The sequence below is a fragment of the Haemaphysalis longicornis genome, unplaced genomic scaffold (assembly GCF_048455015.1).
Source record: "Haemaphysalis longicornis isolate Haplotype H1 unplaced genomic scaffold, Haemaphysalis longicornis Haplotype H1 scaffold_7, whole genome shotgun sequence".
Taxonomy (NCBI): Eukaryota; Metazoa; Arthropoda; class Arachnida; order Ixodida; family Ixodidae; genus Haemaphysalis; species Haemaphysalis longicornis.
The window spans coordinates 9,653,196-9,673,925 of record NW_027526422.1 but is presented as its reverse complement, the minus strand read 5'-3'; the positions used below and the strand labels follow the sequence as shown (position 1 = coordinate 9,673,925).

The 20,730-nt window shown below is 47.7% G+C and overlaps 1 protein-coding gene across 1 annotated transcript; it reads left to right on the top strand.

Moving 5' to 3' along the window:
* The first annotated feature begins 5,092 nt into the window (after positions 1–5,092).
* LOC144146949 (uncharacterized) lies at positions 5,093–7,401 on the top strand. The gene is made up of 3 exons (XM_077678921.1): positions 5,093–5,216; positions 5,812–6,088; positions 7,327–7,401. Coding segments are annotated over exons 1-3 (282 nt in total). The 5' UTR covers positions 5,093–5,213; the 3' UTR covers positions 7,329–7,401.
* The last annotated feature ends 13,329 nt before the right edge of the window (positions 7,402–20,730 follow it).

Here is a 20,730-nt window from a genome sequence, read left to right as displayed (position 1 = left end):
TTTCGTTGCTGCTGCCGCATGATTTTTCATATGCCACCAGGAGGCGGCGGTTTTCTGCAGTAGATATAGAATAACATTTGTGATAGAAAAACCAAGCCTCCATCAATTGTTTAATAAAGGAACACTGTAAATATCCCTTGTGTACTAACTTCTTATCTTATATTTGCGTAATGTCTTGTTCTTGTTCAACAAAGTTGACAAGTATGAACATATAAACCGGGCTTAGACGTTTACATTTGGCTATGAGTATATAAGACTATTGCGCAATATCAATTTTACTTTGGCCGGGTGGCTGACAGACGGACAGACAGACAGACAGACAGACAGACAGACAGACAGACATACAGACAGACCAAAATTTCTGGGTTTAGGTAGCCCAAGAAAGACTATCGTCTTTAATAACACGGTGGAGGTTTGCTCAAGTCAATTTAAATTCACCGCATTCCGCTACTACAGGCTGCGTGCCTCGACGCCAGCGCTACCGTACAGGCGGAGACGCGCGTGACTCGAAGCACCCTACGGAACGCACGTGGAACTTTTGTTACTGTTGCCGTTTCATTTTTTAAAATTCCGCCGGGAGCTATAGTGGATATATCGCAAAAATCAAGCATCCATATTTTTTTAATCAATGCAAACTGCAAATATTACGCATGCATTCATTTTTTACCTCATATTTGCGTAATGTTTTGTTTTTGTTCAACAATGTTTACCGGTATGAACATTGCCACCGCACTTAGACGTTTAGATTTGGCGGTGGGTATATAAACCTATTGTGCAGACCCGTTTCACTTCGGCCGGGCGGCTGAATCGATTGACAGACAGACAGATAAACATACAGACAGAAAGACCAAACTTTTTGCACTGAAGTAGACCAAAAAAGACTATCGTCTTTAAAATAGACAGGCAAGCCCTTGGAACTCCGGCAAAGCGGAGACTGTGCGAAGCTCTATACATACTCGATGGGGGTTTCACGGCGGCTAATCTTTGAGAAACTATTATTATCTAGTTCAGAGTCAATTGTTCTTGGAAATCTTTCCTCTTCATAAATACTATACTGAAAATTCGTATCCAAGTGATTAGACGTATAAGCTTTTGCATTGAAGCAACTATGCATGCAATTCTCGACTTGAGTTTGAGCCCACGGAGAACAAAAAGCATGCACCTCTCCCTCTAACGAGGACGGTGGTTGAGCGCGAAGCTTTCTCGGCAGGGATTCCTTGGTTGTTGTCTGAGTTTGGAATTAGACTCGCGGACTGTTTCGACTGTTACTTCTTAAACTGCGGGTTTGACTGGCACGTATATTGTACTTTTGATCTCAGTGGCTTTGATTTTGACCCTCCGCAATTATATTTCTCACGAAGAAAGCTTCGCGTTCAAACATTGTCGTCATTAGGCGGAGGGGTGAATGATTATTCTATTTTGCCCGCTCATGGTCCCCTCTCCAAGATAAAGGTTCACCTAGCCATTGCGGCCTTTCACATAGAGGCGTGTGTTAGACACATGTAATAATGTCTACATGAGAGATCTGAGCACACCAGTTGCAGAAGTAGCAACTACGCGAGTAGCAGGGCATATACGTCCCTGCAAACCATTCCTTTGCTTTGCGATGCGGTTCCGGTAATGTGCTGAGTTAAACTAGTCGATAGAAGACGACGAAGGCACATAGGGTAAATTATGATGATCATCATCATCACCAGCCTGTCTACGCCCACTGCAGGGCAAAGGCCTCTCCCATATTTCTCCAATTACCGCGGTCCTGTGCCAACTGTGATTAATTTATCCCTGCAAACATCTTGATCTAATCTGCCCATCTAACTTTCTGCCGCCCCCTGCAACGCTTGCCTTCTCTAGGGATCCACTCTGTTAACCTTAATGACCAACGGTTATCTTGCCTTCGCATTACATGCCCGGCCCACGTCCATTTCTTCTTCTTAATTTCTACTAGTATGTCCTTAAAGGGACACTGAAGTGATATGTAAACATTGCGAAATTACTAGCGCAAATTGTAGTCCGGAGTCCCCAGGCCATGTTTCGACCACTCTAGGCGCGTTTACGCGATTTTATTTAGTAGAAAAACTAATTCGAAAACGCTGTCCTCCTCTCTTTACGCTCGCCCATTTTCTGTGGCGTTTTCGTGTGACGTCAGGAGGGGATGAGCTGGCAATTGGCTGCGCCACGGCTGCGCTACTGCACGGCTCCCCGGCCGACAGAGTCAGTCGGCCCAGCGTTTCGTCCGCCGGCCGCCGGCGGGTCGTCGCAATCAAGGAGGTTAAAAAAAGATTGCTTGGTCGCAATTCGTTCGCTTAGTTGAAACGAAGCCAGGACACGTTTGTGAATGGAAGAATGTGCCTTTCTTTACTTGGTTTGTTTGTACACTGTATCTAGCTCCAAGTCAAGGTCGCTTCACACAAGCGCTGCACATGCGACGCTTCGCTGACTGGTACGCCAGTAGGAAAATATAAGGCCTCTTGAAGGCGGGAGAAGAGTCAGCGAAGTCAATATAGGTACTAAGCAAATAAAATCAACTGATATTTTTACCGTACAGCGTAAAACTAGGGCGCGGGAAGCACTTTTTTGCGCTGGGCGAACAAGCACAGCGGTCAGCAGCACGACTACGCATCTGCGAACGCTTTTCCGTCTACGAAATGCAATTGCTAGACGTGAGCTACTGTGGAAACTCGGGCGACGCTTACTGCACGATCGCAGTACAACAAATAGTCACCTAAGCGGCTTGAAATGCCAAAACTAAATAAAAGTGTAAACAGGTTGTACAATATATACCCTATATTAGCAAGACCTTCCCGTCCCGCTCCGTAGCCTAGCAGTCTGAGGCGCTAGGAATTCATTGCAAATGTTTTGCAAGTCACGAGTTCGAATCCCCGCGGGTACGTGCTTTTTTTTTTTTGTAAGTTAACTTTTTTGTTTTCCGCCGATGTTTTCTATATTGAGTTCACCTTTTTTTGGGGCCGCAACGTTCATGGCTACACGAACTAGTTCACAAAACGCGCGCAGGCTGGCACTGGCGCGCTAGCGAGTTCTCGTTGGCGTGCTGTTGCCGTAAGCACCGACTGCTTGCAGGCAGTGGGCACAGGCCAGAATGAACAGACCCTTGGCCTGGTGCGAACACGCTTTTTACGATACAGGCATGAGGGAGGCAAGCTCCAAATATGGGGGAAAAGCGCATGACATTTGGGCGTCTGCGGGTACGCGGAGGGCGTTCATGCACTGCGTAGGTCTCGGCTAGTGAATGCTACGACTACAAGCCGTCCTGGGAGGCTTATCTTGTGCATTTTACAGCCGACAACATGGCAGAAGCGCGGTACGATGATTACTGAGATACTGAGAATGCCCATCCAACAAAGCCATTGGTTATGTTTTACAGAACCGAAACCGAAACCGAAACCTGTGTGATTGCTAACCTTGGGCATCGTCCAATCACGGCGCCCCTCCTCTCAACGTCACAGCCTTAGTTGGTGCGGCCGCCGCAAACCGCGCATGGTAGTTTTTCTTCTTTCGCGCTTTGTAAAATAATTACCGATTTGTCAACCGGATAAACGATGAAAAGTGTGCTAATTTGAGCCAGTCTACGCAGTGCAAGCAAAAACGGGAGCTTGACAAATTCACTTCAGTGTCCCTTTAACACGCGTTTGTTTCCTGACCCACCCCGCTGATAGAAACATAAAAACATTTGCAGATTCATTATTTCAGAATGGCTAGATGCAACTCAAATCCGCGACCTTTTGATCAGTAACGATGTAACTTAGCCACTTTATCACGATAATGAATGCATAAAAGTCTTTCTATGGCAAGCCCCCAAAACTATATTTCCCGTCCCCATAGATATTTTTCAACTGAAATAACTGAATAGTGCGTAATTCATGCTACAGTGAGCTCTAGGTACCCGGTCAAATTTTTAGCGATGTTTGGCCTGAATTTTGAGCATATGCCAAAAAAAAGTAAAGAAACAACAATATATTGATTGTACAAGTTTGCTTTGTGTACAAACAAAAAAATTATTTAAGAAGCCGCAATGACTGAGTTAAGCTGTTCAGCTGCTGAGCCCAGGGACGCGAATTTGATCCCCGACGCTGTGGCGGCTTTTCTGATGGAGACGAAAAGCGAAGACGAACGTATGTCGAGATTTCGGCGCACGTTAATGATCCCCGGATGGTCCAGGCGTCATCCGAAGCCCTCCATTACCGCGGGCTTCATAGGCCAGGTGCAGCTTCGGCTCGTTAAACCTCACAATGAAATCACCAGAATATGTTCACTATTTTCAGAATTTCTGTTCTGAGATGTCAGCTAGAGATTAACCAAGTAATTCTTCAAATCGCATTTTAATATGAAATTTATCGTCCGAGTGCTGTGCGACTATTTTTTATGCTAACAGTTCGAAAAGCGCCATAAGGGACATAAAAAGCCACTGTGCCTGAGAATGTAACTCTGGCGTCATGTTTTATGCAGCAGTTATTTTTGCAACCTCGCGCGCATAAAACAATGTAAGGAACGCTTCAGTAGTAAATCACTTATAACAAAAGTTGACGCCATTACCTACACCGTACATCTGAAAATTGTTGGCATGAAGTCCAATGCAAACGCGTTATTGCTTTATTCTAGCTTCATTCTGCTGTTTATAATTTGAACAAGAACGCTCATCAATAGCACGCTGTGGAATTGAAACACTAGTTCCACTGCAGCATTGTAACGCCGCGGCATAAAATATTGCGGGCCAAACGGTTTTGGTTTTGCTCCGCATAAACGAAGTTATACCTCCTACAAATCAGTGTGCACGTGCATACATCACCCAAAGAACACATGCCTACAAGGGGAAATCACTTGCGGAATACCAATTTATGCTTGGATAAAAAGAAGGAAAGCACGGGAATCGAGTCAGGGGAAAATACGTGGACTGAAATGAGCTCACCTGACGACAGCTTGCGGTCAGAAATAAGTATTTCAGGTATGTACAGATGGCCGCTGAAGCCCTGACTTGAATGTTAATCTGTGGTAGAGAGCTACATAAACACAGCTATTTTTCAATAGACGTTTTTTTACGGTTTATTTTTCTGTTGTTTTTATGAATTTACGAATTCGCCACCATTTTTTTTCACACTGGCGGAGACCACGCCCTACCAATCCTTCTCTATAAAAAAGGTGCACCGTGCAGGCAGTCGCATCACTTGGTCCTGCCTTAGCCGATCCAAGCCTTCATCATGGTGAGTGGCGTTATTCAAAACTCCCTTAAACGTGCGTCCCTGCATCCAGAGAGCATTGGTTCGAGTAGCTCGCCTTACGCTAAGAGAAATAGGAGTGTTTGCGTAGAGCCAGAGACGTATTATAAGGATTGGATGGTATTCCCTGCAGACGGGAATACTTCGGTGTCGCCAGCCATCAAGTACGAAAAGGAAAAAGAATGTTAAACTAGGTTTTCTTCGTGATTTTCACTGACACTTGAAATTCCCGTATTCATGTGCCTGACAAGTTACTCACGATGCCAACTTTCATTTCACTTCCATAGTGAACCAAGAAGGCATGGCTATACCTTTTCGTTTCACTTAGTACAGCTTTAGAAATTTGAGGTACATGTAAATTTAGAATTAATTAATCTCTTCTGTCTCTTCATAACTTCTGAGTGCGACGAAAATGACCGTTTAAAATATCTATTACCAGCCGCGCCCTTTTACATACAGTAGTTCTAGTATTACGTCCCAATAGCTAATTCCAACGTGATAGCACCGCTCATCAAAGAAGCCGATCTCAAATTGTGTTCGTGGTGCACTGGTAACCGGTTCTCACCAACCCGTCGTGCAGATCCGTGCCTGCCTCGTCCTTGCCCTGGCCACCTGCGCCTTCGCCGGCTACGTCGGCACCTACGGCGTCCCGGCCTACGGCGCCTACCACGCCCCGCTGACCGCCGCCGTCTCCACCGTCCACCACGCCCCCGCTGTGGCCACCGTTGCTCACGGCGTCGGATACCCCGCCTACGGCTACGGCTTCGGCCACTACGGTCTCGGCTACGGCCTTGGAGGTCTCGGCTACGGATATGGTCTCGGTGGTCTCGGCTACGGATATGGCGTGTTCAAGAAATGTGAGTATTCCCCTACGAACGCTAGCTTAGGCAGTTCAGATTGCGACAACTTTGATCTTCAACCGCAACGCATCGACCTTGGTTGAGTAGGACCTTAAAAAGTACCTGAGAATATGGGGATGCACAGCTTAGAAATAACTGGTTGTTCGTTTCATTTATAGTAAGCCCTCAGATTTATAGTAGATTATTCCAGCGGTATCACGCGTTAAAGCAACCAATCTTGAAGACACTTGTTTTGAACGCCCCGTTGCAGTTTATGATAATTGACGTCCAACGGGGTTTTGTTATGGCTCAATCCGATGTTGCCGGTTGACTTGTAACTCTCACGATGTATGGAATGGTTTAGTGACCGCAAACGTAAAGCAGAGTTGAAGCGGAGCTGGTGAAAGAAAGAAAGACTGGATGATTCGCCATTTTACAATAGGTACGCAACGCATATATTTTCAATCATCCAAACCACAGGTGATGCGAGGGAATATTTGACATCCACCTGAAATGCCTTCGTGTGGTTCGATATACAGGTCGCTCACAAACTTCGGAGTTGAAGTAAAATTAGTCTAGATCCCCTATGTTAAATATTTCGTTGCAGAAACTTACTGCGCCGTGGTGATTCCTTTCATCTGTTCTATTTACCACCCCAGGGGCTGTCCTAGCAGATAGGTGAAATTGTTTAGTACTGATGGCTGGGGTGCTAATTTGCCTTGGGATATTGTGGATTGGTTCGGTGACCAGTAGACTAAACAACGAATGTATAGTTCATCTTGAAAACAGGCGCAGAAAGTCGTCGACCAAGAAAAGAAATACACAGGACGACGCGTCGCCCTGTGTATTTCTTTTCTTGGTCAACGTCTTTCCGCGCCTGTTTTCAAGATGAATTAACACCAAGTCGCCTAACTTTTCATCCTGTTTAATCTATAGTGCTTTGGACAACCACCCCCAGTAAATAATAGTCCAACACTCAGACATTTTTATGGTCCTGTGACACAGCATTGCTTGCAATAGTTTGCATTCACGGTTTTGAAGCTAATAAATATCGTCCGTTTTGATCCGTGTATTTCTTTAAAATATAAAAGAATGGGCTGATATGCATACAAAACGCACAAAACGTCCACTTGCAGCATATGAAGTATGTATAGTTAGGGCATTTATTCATTTATTCACAAGTGATTATTGGCGTGAAGCCCTGATGGTGTGGTGACAATTTTCGCTTTACAACGGTATATTGTCTTGTTCTTCAGAAATTCTCGGGCATCCCTGACTTCATGGCAGTGACCAAGACGGAAACGATTCAATAAAGATTGCATCTTCCTTGACATGTTTCACTGTGATTCAATCTGAATATCACATGTACTGCTAGAGGCCGATTGCTACTAAGCTTGTTTTGGGGGTAGAAGGAGTACTGATGGAGGCCAAATGCGGGGAATGATTCGCTGTGCAGACTTGGCTGCTCTAGCTCCGAGGACATTTTCAAACGGGTGGAATTGTACGACCGGCACCACCACTACTTCGGATCCGTCGCTGTATGCTGAGCAGTGTTCTCGTGAACACCTATGACTAACATTATTTGAAGGCTTAAAATGCGAAAATGTTGGCCTCACAACTTTTTGAACATATTCTTTTTGAACATATTCTCCCGGCGCTAGATTTCTTGACGTCCCATCCGGCGTCAGAAAATTAGAGGTGAGGAGGATCTAAGGAAGAGTTGAATTGACGGTTTTTATTTTAAAAGAAGGCTGAAATTATTAAATTGCACTTTCGCAGCCTGCACTAGGACGTGACCCCAATGGCTTTGCATCGACGAAAAAAATAAAGAAACCTTCTCTTCTCTTGGGGTATTTACTAAAGTTCCGAACGGACACAATATGGAATTTGTGGGCTTGTGATTTTTGCTTTGCATAGATGCCGGCTTCACACGAAACCTGCAGCTGGAATATATGTCCACCGCAGAACGCTACTTAGCCTTGACACTTGTATTCATTTTGTATAAGAAATGGGGGACCAGTCACAAAATTTGGAAAACAAAACTTCCCCCTGGCTTTTAAAAGCCAGGAATTTCGGAAAATTCAGCATCGATTGTCTAAAATACACTACTGAAAGAATTACACCTATAAATCCAAAACACTTGCTAGCGCACGGCTACTGCAGCATCGAAACAGCGGAAATGTCGACAATGTTGAAATTATAGTTACATGCGGAACAAGTTTCAACTTCTGGGGCAAATGAATTTCGAGGTGTTGCTTGTAGGAGAGAGAGAGAGAGATCAAACTTTATTTAAAGCGGCCCATGTCCGGGCTGCCGAAAATGTGGTTCTGGTGGGCCTGGAAGACGTTCAGGTCTGAATTCCGCAGGTGTCAGGGCCCCGCACGTGGGCAATGTGCCGGGCGAGGCGAGGCCCAAGGATGGGGCGAAGATCAGGCGGAGGAGCGGCCCATGAGTATGGAATGTGGGATGGTAAAAGGTGTGGATGAAGAAAGTGAGGTGATCGCCTGGCGCGGGGACAAGTCCAGTAGGTGTGTTTAACGTCGGGATAGGCACCACACACCTGACAGTGGGGCGTGCCATCTCGGGTCATGATATAGAGAAGGAGGAGGTCACAAGGGAGGGAGAGAGTCTGAGCCTGGCGGATGTAAGTGCCTTCGCGGCGTGTGAGGTCAGAAGTGGGAGGAGGAAGATTACGGCGGGATCTGCGAAGAACGCGCCGCCCATCGCAAGGCCCGGAGGTTGTAGGAGGAAAGGTGATAACACAAAGTGCGGGTACTATTCCACGCGGAATATTAGGCGTTCTGTAAAGTGAAGTTCGAAGAATGAACCTGCAGCAGCTGGGGTGCTCTAACGTGCCCAAGTCAGGGGCGATATGGTTTTCTCAGCTTCATAAACGCAGCGAAACCAGCAGGGTGGATATCAGCTTATCAACAGCGGTGACACGCACTAGCACAACTGCTCAACTGCTGACTCACAAGGAAGAGCACGTTTCTTCCCTTTGTCCACGCCGCCGCATCGACTGTGGCATATTGATGACTTAACGGAAACATCCTTTCGTATCCTTGAAAACAGGCGTCACTTAGGAGGCAGCCTCATGGGTAATTGTTCCATGCAGACAAAAATTGATGATGATGACGATCAGCGACAGCCTAGCTATGTCCACTGCAATACCGAGAGCTTTCCTGTTGACCTCCAACCACTCCTGTCCCGCACCTCTCGAGTCCATCGTCTTTCACCGAAATTCCCCATTCCTTCTCTCCATTGAGTTATTGGCCTTCGCCTTCTCGCAGACCCGTCTCTCGGTATCCACTCTGACACTGGTGGTCCACCGGTTGCCACTTTTTCTCACTACGTGGCCAGCCCAAGTTAATCTTTTTGCTTTGTTTGAACAATGATATCACGTAGTCGAGGCTTTTCCCTGACCCAGGAAGCTTGTTTCTGGTCTCTAAGTGTTCCTCCTATCATTATTACTTCGATAGTCTGTTAAGCCAGCATGCGTTTGCCGTTCCTGTCGTTTAGTAAGGCGCCAGGTTTCCGCTCCATATGTCGTCACTGGAAGGGCGCATTGGTTGTATATTCCTTATAGAGGAAGCTTACTTTTAATTATTGGGAGCGCTTGCCCAGTGCAGCCCAGCCCACACCTATTCTGGGTCCGATTTCTCTGTCACGGCTGGGGTCAGCACAGAGAACCTGCCCGAGGTACTTATATTCTTCTACTTCTTCCACCATTCCGTTACATATGCTGAAGAAGGCGCTCTCGGCATTTTTGTTTACCATTAGTTTATATTTATTGATAAATATCTTTAGCCCCACGGCCATGCTTTCTGATAGTGGTTTCTCAAGCGTTTATGCTAGTGTTGCGCCTCGATAATTTGGAGTTATTAGTCGCAGGCACAAACAATCGCGCTTCCTCACTACGCTTTCATTCGTGACAAGAGAATGGCGATGACAATAAAGACTGCACTTGACGCACACTGAAGTGAATTAGTCTATGCCCCATTTGTGGCTGCATATCGCAGCCATGTATACAACCAACAAATAATACCTGTGTATTACTTTGTAATAAACGTCTGTGTAATTATTGTTTTTGTGACTGCTCATCCGAATTCTGGAGATTTAATTTAATTCTGTAATTGGGGGGGAAGGGATGAGGGCAGATAATAAAACACCGGGCGCAGTTTGCGACTTCCGCGCGAATTTACCCTAATGACGTCATGCTGCTTTGAAATCTTTTTCAGGTCCCCTCTTAGTCCCTAAAATTTTCTTTTCATTCACGCAGGAGATGCCTGACTAAGAACGCCCCCGTGCGAGTGCTCGAAACAAACCTTCATTCCCCCTTCATTCCGGCTGATTCATTCCGGGGTTAACATATACTTTTTTTTATCCACATACAGGTTTACATGGTAAACGCGATAATAGACCATGTAATTTATTCCTGCGGAGTTTCCACTATATTGTCACAGCTGACGTCTGTAAATTGCATAGAAGGGGACGAGAGCCCAAATCTGCAACCGACACGCTTTTTCTTTTTTTCCTTTAGGAAACGCGTACATCAGCTGATAAAAAAAAACTTACATAGATTACGCATTACAGTAAAAGCTCATTAATTCGAACTCGGTTAATTTGAACTCACGGCCTGGTCCCGGCACAGTCCCCCGGCACAGCCCAACGGGGAAAAACTCACGATAATGCGAACTGGTCGGCATCCAGAACGGCTAAGTTGAACTATGATCCCCTGGTTTCCATCGCTCATCGCAGAATAAGTCGGCCGAGAGTGATTAAAATGTGTTGCAAATACAAACCAAACCATATTTGCTAGAAATGCAAAACAACGAAACAGAAAGCGTGACGCGCGCGCTACACTCCTGCAACAGCTTATTTCGCTCCAACAGAGGGCGCTGCGCCACCAGCGCCAGTGCTCCCTCACATTTAATTATTATTTAGAAAACATTATTTTCGAAATCACCTCCCACAAACGTGCAGCAGAGCTTAATTAGCGATAACGGGTCCAGAGGGAGCTTCTTTGTCTTCGGCCCGCGCAGTTTGGCGCGATTTCCATTCATTGTACCGCCCTCCCACTAATCCGAATTCCGCTTAAAGGGACACTGAAGTGAATTTGTCAAGCTCCCGTTTTTGCTTGCACTGTGTAGACTGGCTCAAATTAACACACTATTCATCGTTTATCCGGTTGACAAATCGGTAATTATTTTACAAAGCGCGAAAGAAGAAAAACTACTATGCGCGGTTTGCGGCGGCCGCACCAACTAAAGGCTGCGACGTCAGGAGGGGGGGGCACCGTGATTGGACGATGCCCAAGGTTAGCAATCAAAAGTTTCGGTTTCGGTTCTGTAAAACAACATGCTTGACATCTGATGGCGTTGTTGGATGGGCATTCTCGATTTTTCAATTATCGCCGTACCGCGCTTCTGCCATGTTGTCGGCTGACAAATGTCTAAGATAAACCTCCCAGGGCGGCTTGGAATCGTAGAAATCACTAGACGAGGCCTACGCAGTGGATGAACGCCCTCCGCGTCACCGCAGACTCTCAAATGCCATGTGCTTTTCCCGCATATTCGGAGCTTGCCTCACTCATGTCTGTTCGTAAAAAACTAGTTCGCACCAGGCCAAGGGTGTGCTGATTCAGGCCTGGGCCCACTGCCCGCAAGCAGTCGGTGCTTGTGGCAACAGCACGCCAAGGAGAACTCGCTAGCGCGTCATTGTCAGTATGCGCGCGTTCTGCGATCTCGCTCGTGGAGCAGTGAACGTTACGGCCCAAAAATGGTGAACTCAGTTCAGAAAACATCAGCCGCATACGGAAAAATCAACTTACAAAAAAAAAAATACATGTATTCTCGGGGATTCGAACTTGCGACTTTCAAAACAAATTCCAGCGCCTCAAACCGCTAGGCCACGAGCCGGCGCTGGCCGGATTGGATATATAAGGTTTATAATGTATGACCAGTTTACACTTTTATTTATTTTAAGCATTTTAAGTACTTTATGTGACTATTTGTTGTATATCACTCCTGCAGTAAGTGTCCCCCAATCTTCCACAATATCTCACGTCTAGTAATTGCATTTCTTTGACGGAAAAGCGTTCGCAGATGTGCGGTCGTGCTGCTGACCGCTGTGCTTGTTTACCCAGCGCAAAAAAGTGCTTCCTGCTCCCTAGTTTTGCGCCGTACGGTAAAAGTTTCAGGTGATTTTATTTTCTTAGTACCTATATTGACTTCGCTGACTCTTCTCCCGCCTTCAATTGGCCTTAGATTTTCCTACTAGCGTAAAGTCAGCGAAGCGTCGCATGTGCACTTTTGCAGCGCTTGTGTGGAGCGACCCTGACTCTGAGTTTGACACAGTGTACAAACTAACAAAGTAAGGAAAGGCACATTCTTTCATTCACAAAGGTGTTGTGGCTTAGTTTCAATTGAGCGAGCGAATAGCGACGACCCGTCGGCGGCCGGCGGACGAAACGCTGGGCCGACTGACTCGATCGGTAGGTCGGCTGGTCGGCGAACCGTGCAGTAGCGCCACAGGGCGCAGCCATTTTCCAGCTCATCTCCTGCTGACGTCACACGAAAACGCCACAGAAAATGGGCGAGCGTAAAGAGAGGAGGACAGCATTTTCGAATTGATTTTTCTACTAAATAAATTCGCGTAAACGCGGCCAGAGTGGTCGAAACAATGCCTACGGACTCCGAACTACAATTTGCGCTAGTAATCCCGCAATGTTTACAAATCACTTCAGTGTCCCTTTAATTGGGAGAATTTTATGGCCCCCTTCGAGTTCGAATTAGTGAGCTTTTACTGTATAAGCTATAACCTGATGAAAAAAATATAAACAGTGGATTAGATCGGCTGTATCAGGATCTACGTAGCGTCAGCTAAGGTCCAGCTGGTTATTGTTAGCTTTCCTGGTTGTCTAGGATTAGCTTATCAAGCTTACTACTGCTTCAATGACACATACGCGGTATGCGCATTATGTGACACATATATGTTTATCAAGCAGCTCCGGCGCAGCGTCACCAATTGCTCCAGCGCTAAGCTGGTTCCACAAGCGCACGCCGGTGTTGCTGCGACGCACGAGCCATCGGTTCCGCACCCGGCCACCCCTCGCATGATCATCAAGTGGACCGAGCAGCCACATGCTGGACGGGGATCGGCGAAGACGCTGGGCGCGTGGGGTGTGTGAGAGACGCCGGGCAACGAGCGACGTTCTGTGCGCCGTCTGACGTCACTGCTCCTCGCGCATGCGCAGCACCGCTCTCCAGGAGCCACACGAAACTGCTCACCCTCGGCCAGTAAGCTCACGCCACAAAATCCGACAATATTTAATACCCGCTTTCGAGGTTCCTGCATGCAGTTTCCTAGAGGTAACAAAGAAAGAGGGGAGGACTTGAGGCGATTGTTGTTTAAGTGGGAAATATTCGACTTCCAGAAACCCTAGGATTTAAGGGTGGAACAGAGGGCGTTAAAATCAAGGCTGTCGAGACGACTAAAAGAAGATTCAAATCCTGCTGGACCGAAAGTAGAGAGGGGAATAATGCCTAGCTACCACCTACAACAGAAAAAAAAATTCTGCGAAAATTCAGAGAATTATCTACTAATGCGTAGCGTTCTTATGCCGCTTTTCTTGAGTGTGAGTTTTCTCCATCCAAATTTTCTGGTTTTTGTAAATCTTGTCTGACAAATTATCTCCATTTACGTTATTATTAGGATTACATCTAGAACTTTCGCGAAATCTGCATTATTGTGGAAATGCAGGGCGTTACACCGTTCGCCATTTTCGATAAATATTTTATATTTTTCCGAATTTTTTTAGTTTTTCAAAATTTTGTTCGACCAAGTATCTTCATTTACGCTGTTAAAACGATTACAGATGGAACTTTCGCGAAATCTGCTTTATTGTGGAAATGCTGGGCGTTACACGGTTCGCCAGTTTCCGTAATTATTTGATATTCTTCTTATTTTTTTAGTTTTTCAAAATTCCGTGTTACCACTTATCTCCGTTTACGCCATTACAGCCATTACAGGTGGAACTTCCGCGATATTTGCATTTTTGTGCAAATGCAGGGCGTTACACGGTCCTGGCTTTGGGGGTACTCGGCAAAGAATGCTAGGCATTAAAAAAATGTATTTTGTGCTAGCCCTCGAGCAGCGCTAGTAGTAATAAACGAAGAGTATAAAACATAGATATAAAAGTTTTTTCTTGATAACATGACATGTCATCCGTCCGTTTCAAAGGGGGTAACAGTAGCAATTAATCAATCGATCAATGATTTTTAGTTTCAGCTGTCATTAGTATTAGTAGCTTCACCCGTTGTGCAATCTGATGTCGTGACTGATGCTATTCGCCAACAAAGTTCTTGTGGTGTTAAACCGTGCAGTTTCTCAGCAAGACAAAAACATAACGTGCGTTGGGGATTTTCCATTACGGTTTCCGGTAGCTTCGCCAGTGCACAAGGTGTGCTAGAGGTTTTCCTGTATTCTGTGCCACATGATGTAACCTTTGAATCGGAATTTATCCTCTACGGCCAACGAATTGTGGCTGTGGCGTCCGTGGCGTTGAAGGTATCAGCATTTTTGCAAGGTAGTAAAACCACAGCCCATCGTTGAAAAAGATTACGACACAATAGCGGCCCTTCTGGAAAAAAGTTTACTCAGTACTTGCACCCCTCCTTTAGCATGGGCCTTTTTGAAGCTATTTTAGCCTGTTCCACCTGCAGGACATCTGCAATTGTTGAAAGCCCTTCATTTCTGCGAAGAACCGGCAATTTCAGTGTCATGTACCTCGAACGGACGATTAGAAGAGGTCGTTATCGGCCGAAGGTGGTGACGAAGGATCTCTAATCGAATAGACTGGTTGTCACGAGTCAAGGTCAGACCACGTACAGTGGATCGGCCAAAACCCCCTAGAAGAAGACTTGATATTTGAGAAAGAAATCCGCGAGTGCTGCGACGGAGCCCGAAGTAAATGAGGGGGAGGAGAGAAAGAAGCAGAAGCGTCAGGAAGAGGCAGCAAGGTCTCGGACGAGAAACACAGGGGTGACGCTGCCAGGACACCAACGTCACAACCGAAGCCTGGGAGGGACCGGAGTGACGGCGCAATGGTTCCAGTCTGCTGGACGGCCCCAGCAGTGACGATCGTGTCAAACATAAACATGGCCGATACCCTTCGCGCATATCCCGGCACGTCGAAGCAACTCATCCTGGACCTACAAAGCAGGTATTTACAAACGAAAGTTACACACAATCCCCTTATTCTCGGATCGTGACGTAGGGAATGGTCCTAGAAGGTCCATTCCGATCTCTTGAAGGGCCTCGATGGGACGGCGATCGGTAACAGAAGTTCAGCGGGTCTCGTCGGCGGCGTTTTGTAGCGTAAGCTACACTGGCCGAGGTTAAGCGGTTTCACGTGGACCCTGAAGGGCCGTGGTTCGCAAGCGCGAGGAGCATTGGATTGGATTGGATTGGACTAAACTGGATTGTATTTATTAGATTGTAAATCCAATCCAATTGGAGTCCGGGTGTGTAGAGAATTAGTTCTGCACATTCGCCGGTCTCCATCCGCAGCTACCATCACCGTCCACAAAGAGAGCAGTAAAATACCTATTAGGAAGGGCGTCAGACAAGGAGACACAATCTCGCCAATGTTATTCACAGCATGTTTACAAGAAGTATTCAGAACGTTGGATTGGGAACAGGTGGGAGTAAGGGTTAATGGAGAATATCTCAGTAACCTCAGATTTGCTGATGACGTTGCCTCGCTAAGTAACTCGTGGGACGAATTGCAAAGCATGCTTTCCGCACTGGACGAACAGAGTAGAACCGTGGGCCTGAAAATTAATATGCAGAAAACCAAAGTAATGATCAACAACATCGGGACAGCACAGCGGTTTGAGATAGGTGGCGATGCAGTGGAAGTGGTAAGCGAATATATCTACTTAGGTCAAGTTGTGACCCCGGATCCCAACCATGAGGCAGAGATATATAGAAGGATAAGAATGGGGTGTAGTGCATACGGCAGTCATTCTCAGATAATGAATGGCAGCCTACCATTGTCCCTGAAGAAGAAAGTGTATAACAGCTGCATCTTACCGGTACTCACCTACGGGGCAGAAACTTGGAGGCTCACTAAGACGGTTCAACTTAAATTGAGAACGACTCAGCGGGCAATGGCGCGGAAGATGATAGGTGTAACATTAGGGACCAGAAGAGTGCGGAGTGGGTCAGGGAACAAACGCGTGTTAAGGACATACTAGTAGAAATTAAGAAGAAGAAATGGACGTGGGCAGGGAATGTAATGCGAAGGCAAGATAACCGTTGGTCATTAAGGGTAACAGAGTGGATCCCTAAAGAAGGCAAGCGCTGCAGGGGGCGGCAGAGAGTTGGATGGGCAGATGAGATCTAAAAGTTTGCGGGGATAAATGGGTCGCAGTTAGCACAGGACCGGAGTAATTGGAGATTAGTGAGAGAGGCCTTTGCCCTGCAGTAGGCGTAGATAGGCTGGTGATTATTATGATGATGATGATGATGATGATTATGATGATGATGATGACTCGCTGGTCTTCGCATTCCAGAGGGGTGACGTCATAGCCGTGGCAGACGCACTGGCGCCGGCGCGTGCTCTGCTGTGCGCCTCCGTTGCCCACTAGCCAAGTCTGACGCGCCGGAGACGCTTGATAGCCGTTTCTCGTGGCTCCTGGAGAGCCGTGCTGCGCATGCGCGAGGAGCAGTGACACGACTGGACTAGACTAGACTGCATTAGACTGGATTGTATTTGATTAGACTTGACTGGACTGGACTGGATTGGATTGGATTGGATTGGATTGGATTGGATTGGATTGGATTGGTGAACCTTAGCTCGCGCTACGTATATACTGGTATAGCCGAGCTAAGCCACTGCTAATTTTTTCGTCGCTGGCAGTCGCGGCAGCTCCGGACGTAATAGGAGACATCGGTTGTTAGGCAGTGCCAATAATACTTACCTTTGATTTTTTCAGTAGTGCGTGCTGTGCCGGGATGTCTGGACGATGGGTCGTCGTAACACGCTTCCAAAATGTCGTCCCGAAGGTGTGCGGGGATGATAAGAAGATAATTTGTTCTCATTCCTGGGTTAAAAATGTTTTTCACGAGGACGGAGGCTTTGAGTCTGAATGCAGGTAAGCTGCGTTTGAAGGCCCTTGGCACGCTGATGTTGCGTCCTTCGAGGTAGTCGACCATGACGCGTAACTCGGGGTCGGCACGCTGCTGGGCGGCTATGTCACTCTCCGTAACGACTACGAAGAATGCGCCGTCTTCATTGGAGTCTTGTGGTGGTGGGTCGACGGGGGCGCGAGACAGGCAGTCGGCGTCGGCGTGTTCCTTGCCGGATTTATAGACTATTTTAACGTCAAATTTCTGCAGGCGTAAGCTCCACCTTCCGAGGTACCCCACGGGGGTCCTTCAGATTGGCGATCCAATTGACGATCAAACCTTGAACGGTCTGCCATACACGTATTGGCGAAATTTTAAAATGGCCCATATAATAGCGAGGCCCTCTTTCTTAGAGGCTGAGTAGTTTTGCTCTGCCTTCGACAGACCACGGCTGGCATTGGCAATTACTCTTTAGTAACCGCTTTGCCTTTAGACGAGGACGGCACCCAACCCTATATCACTGGCGTCCGTGGGCATTTCTGTTTCGGCGTTCTCGTCGAAATGAGCGAGCATGGGCGGGCTTTGTAGGCGTTGTTGCCGCTCGCAGAACGCTTCCTCTTGGGAGTTTTCTCAGCTGAAAGAGGTGCTATATTCGAGGCCATTCGTACGTCGGTGTTAACGCTGAAGGCTGAAAAGCACCGCTTCGCGTACGAGGAACTCAAGCTTTTGGGCCCCGTCGTCAACGCCGCGGCAGTGCTGCCTGAGCCGGCAAAAAACTTCAGCCATAGTGAACTACCCAATACCGAAAGACAAGAAGGGCTTGCGCAAATTCCTCGGACTGTGCGCCTACTACCGACGCTTCGTCGCAAACGTAGCACGCATTGCACAGCCACTCACGTGCTTGACGAAATATAGCACCTTTTTCAGCTGGGAAAACTCCCAAGAGGAAACGTTCTGCGAGCTGCAACAACGTGGCCCAAAAACTTGAGTTCCTCGTACGCGAAGCGGTGCTTTTCAGCCTTCAGCGTTAACACCGACGTACGAATGGCCTCCAGTACACTCCAACCTTTTACGGTGTTCATTGAAAGTCCGAGCGAATACCACAATGTTGTAGAGGCAGGTGTGCAACTTCAGGCGAGCTAGCGCTATGCCCTTGTCTCCTTGAAACGTTGCTGGTGCCGTTCACAAGACAAACAGCATCACCTTGAACTCGAATAGGCCGTCCTGCATTATGAACGCAGTCTTCTCTTGGTCTCTCTCGTCCACATCAATTTTCCAGTAACCTGTCTTCAGATCCATCGAAGAGAAGTAGTTCGCGTGGCAGGGTTGTTCAAGGGCTTCGTCGATTCGTGGCAGGGGTACATGTCCTTTTTGGTGATTTTGTTCCATTGCCGGTAGTCAAAGCAGAACCATAATGTGTCGTGTTTTTTTCTTCTCGAGTACCACTGGCGCCGCCCAGGGGCTTTTTAATGGCTGTATGATGTCGTCGCTGAGCATGTGTTCTACTTGTGTCTGGATAGCTTCGCGTTCGTGGGAGGACATGTAGTATGGTGACTGTCGGGTAGGTCGGGCTCTATCTTTGGTTATAATTCGTTGCTTCGCTAGAGGTGTCAGGCGTAATTTTGAGTTCGATGAAAAGCACTCGCTGAAGCGACACAGCAAAGCCAATAATTTCTTCCGTTTTTCCTGCTGTAACGCAGTGTTCACGTCGAAGGGATGCGGAAGCTTGACGGCATCTTCCGGTGCGCGTTCAAAGTCGGCGACCGCTACCACGTCACTTGCTTATTGCGTTCCTTCGAGGAATGCAATTGCAGTGCCCTTGTTTAGATGCTGGTACTAGTTATTGACTTTGTCTGCAGATAAATTATTTCACCGTTATTCGTCAAAAAAATCTATTCCGAGATTTCCGTCGCGGGAGCAGTTAGGCAAAATGGCGAATGCAGGAGGGTACGTGGTGCGTTCCATAGTGACGCGCATGTGCACGTTCCACTTGGCGTTACGAGATGGCCTCTTGCTGCGCGTATGTGCGGACTGCCACATCTGGTCGCAACTTTCTTCAGCTTAGACACGAATGATCGGCTGATTACTGAGTAGTCGACTCCCGTGTCTATGAGGGCGAATACATCAAAGCCGTTGACGGGCAACTGGACGTCGGACGGCGCCTTTCTCGAGTTCCGGGTGGGTGCCGGCGTAGTATCTCGGCTTTTGCGTGTTGACGGTCGGGCACCAAACGTCGTCGTTGCCGTCGCCTTGTCAGCGGCCGGCCCTATCATGTCGGGTACGCGTCGCGCCGTGTGGATATATCCTCGTGTTCGGAAGTCACGTAAGGGTGAGACCGGGTCTTAGGGCTGAGGGCATGTCGTCGATCACGGTCTTCAGTGCGTCCTTGCGTCGTTGGAGGGTTTCCGGTTGTTCGCCATTGAAGAACTTCACCTCCCTAAGTTGCTGCTTTTAGTTTCCCTACGTGGTCTGGGGGACCTCCCACTTGCGAAGCCTGCGTTGCTTCGACGGCTTGGCGATCGGTATGGGAAGGGCGACGGCTAAAGGTTGAAGCACAGTGGACCTCGGTTGTGCTTGGGCAGGAATTCTTCGATCTCAGTGAGGCGCTGGCTGAATAGGGAGAGTGGTGCGTCGACGGAGAACCCTCGCAAACCGAGCCTCTTGTAGGGGCAGCGATGGTAGATGTGGTCGGCCTCTCCGCAGTGGTAGCACAGCGGACGATTATCGGGGGTTCGCAATACGTCTCTCCTCCTCAGCGTCTGGGTTTGGACTAGGGGGGGTGGGGCGAGCGACAGTGGACGGCGGTATGGTGGGGCCTTCTGGCGACGAATTGGAGCTGGGCGACGTCTACGAACAGCTTCGGCGTAGGCCATAGGTTGTGGCTCACGGGGTGCTTCCGGCCGTGTAGAAGTTCCCAGTGCGTGCTGAACTTTTTCTCGGATCACGTTTGTCAGGGAAGCTACTCGAGGTTGTGGCGTTATAGGGAAAGGTTTCCTCAGCTCCTCCCTGACCACTGCACAGATGGTCTCGCGTAGTCTATCGAAGTTAATGGACCCGGCTGCGTGTTTCCAAATGCTTCGCTGCATGGCGCCCCACGTGGCATGTGCGATGCCATTGCGCGTGCTACTCTATTGAGCTGTTGCTAATACGATCCCGCCGTTCGGGCTCCGCGGCCTCGAGGTAGAGTTCTAGGTACTTGCACTGAAGGCCCTGATACGCGCCTCAGCGGGTCTACCTTAGTTTTTTCACTGCAAAATATGTTTTTTTATTGCCCAAGAACTCAATTATTTGTGTTGTTTCCGTAATAAATTGTTATTTGGTATGTTTTGGGTCGCTATAGGTTCAGAGCGCAGCCTATATGACCCCGTTTAATCAACGTTTTGTGTCTTGCGAAAACCCATGTCACGTGATTCACTGTGAAGCGAAGCTTTAGGGAATACGCGCCCCGCCTCCGATCACCTCTGAAACCAGCGCATTGACTGGGCGGTCGTTCTGCCTCGCTCGAACGTCAAGCGTCTTCTCCATCG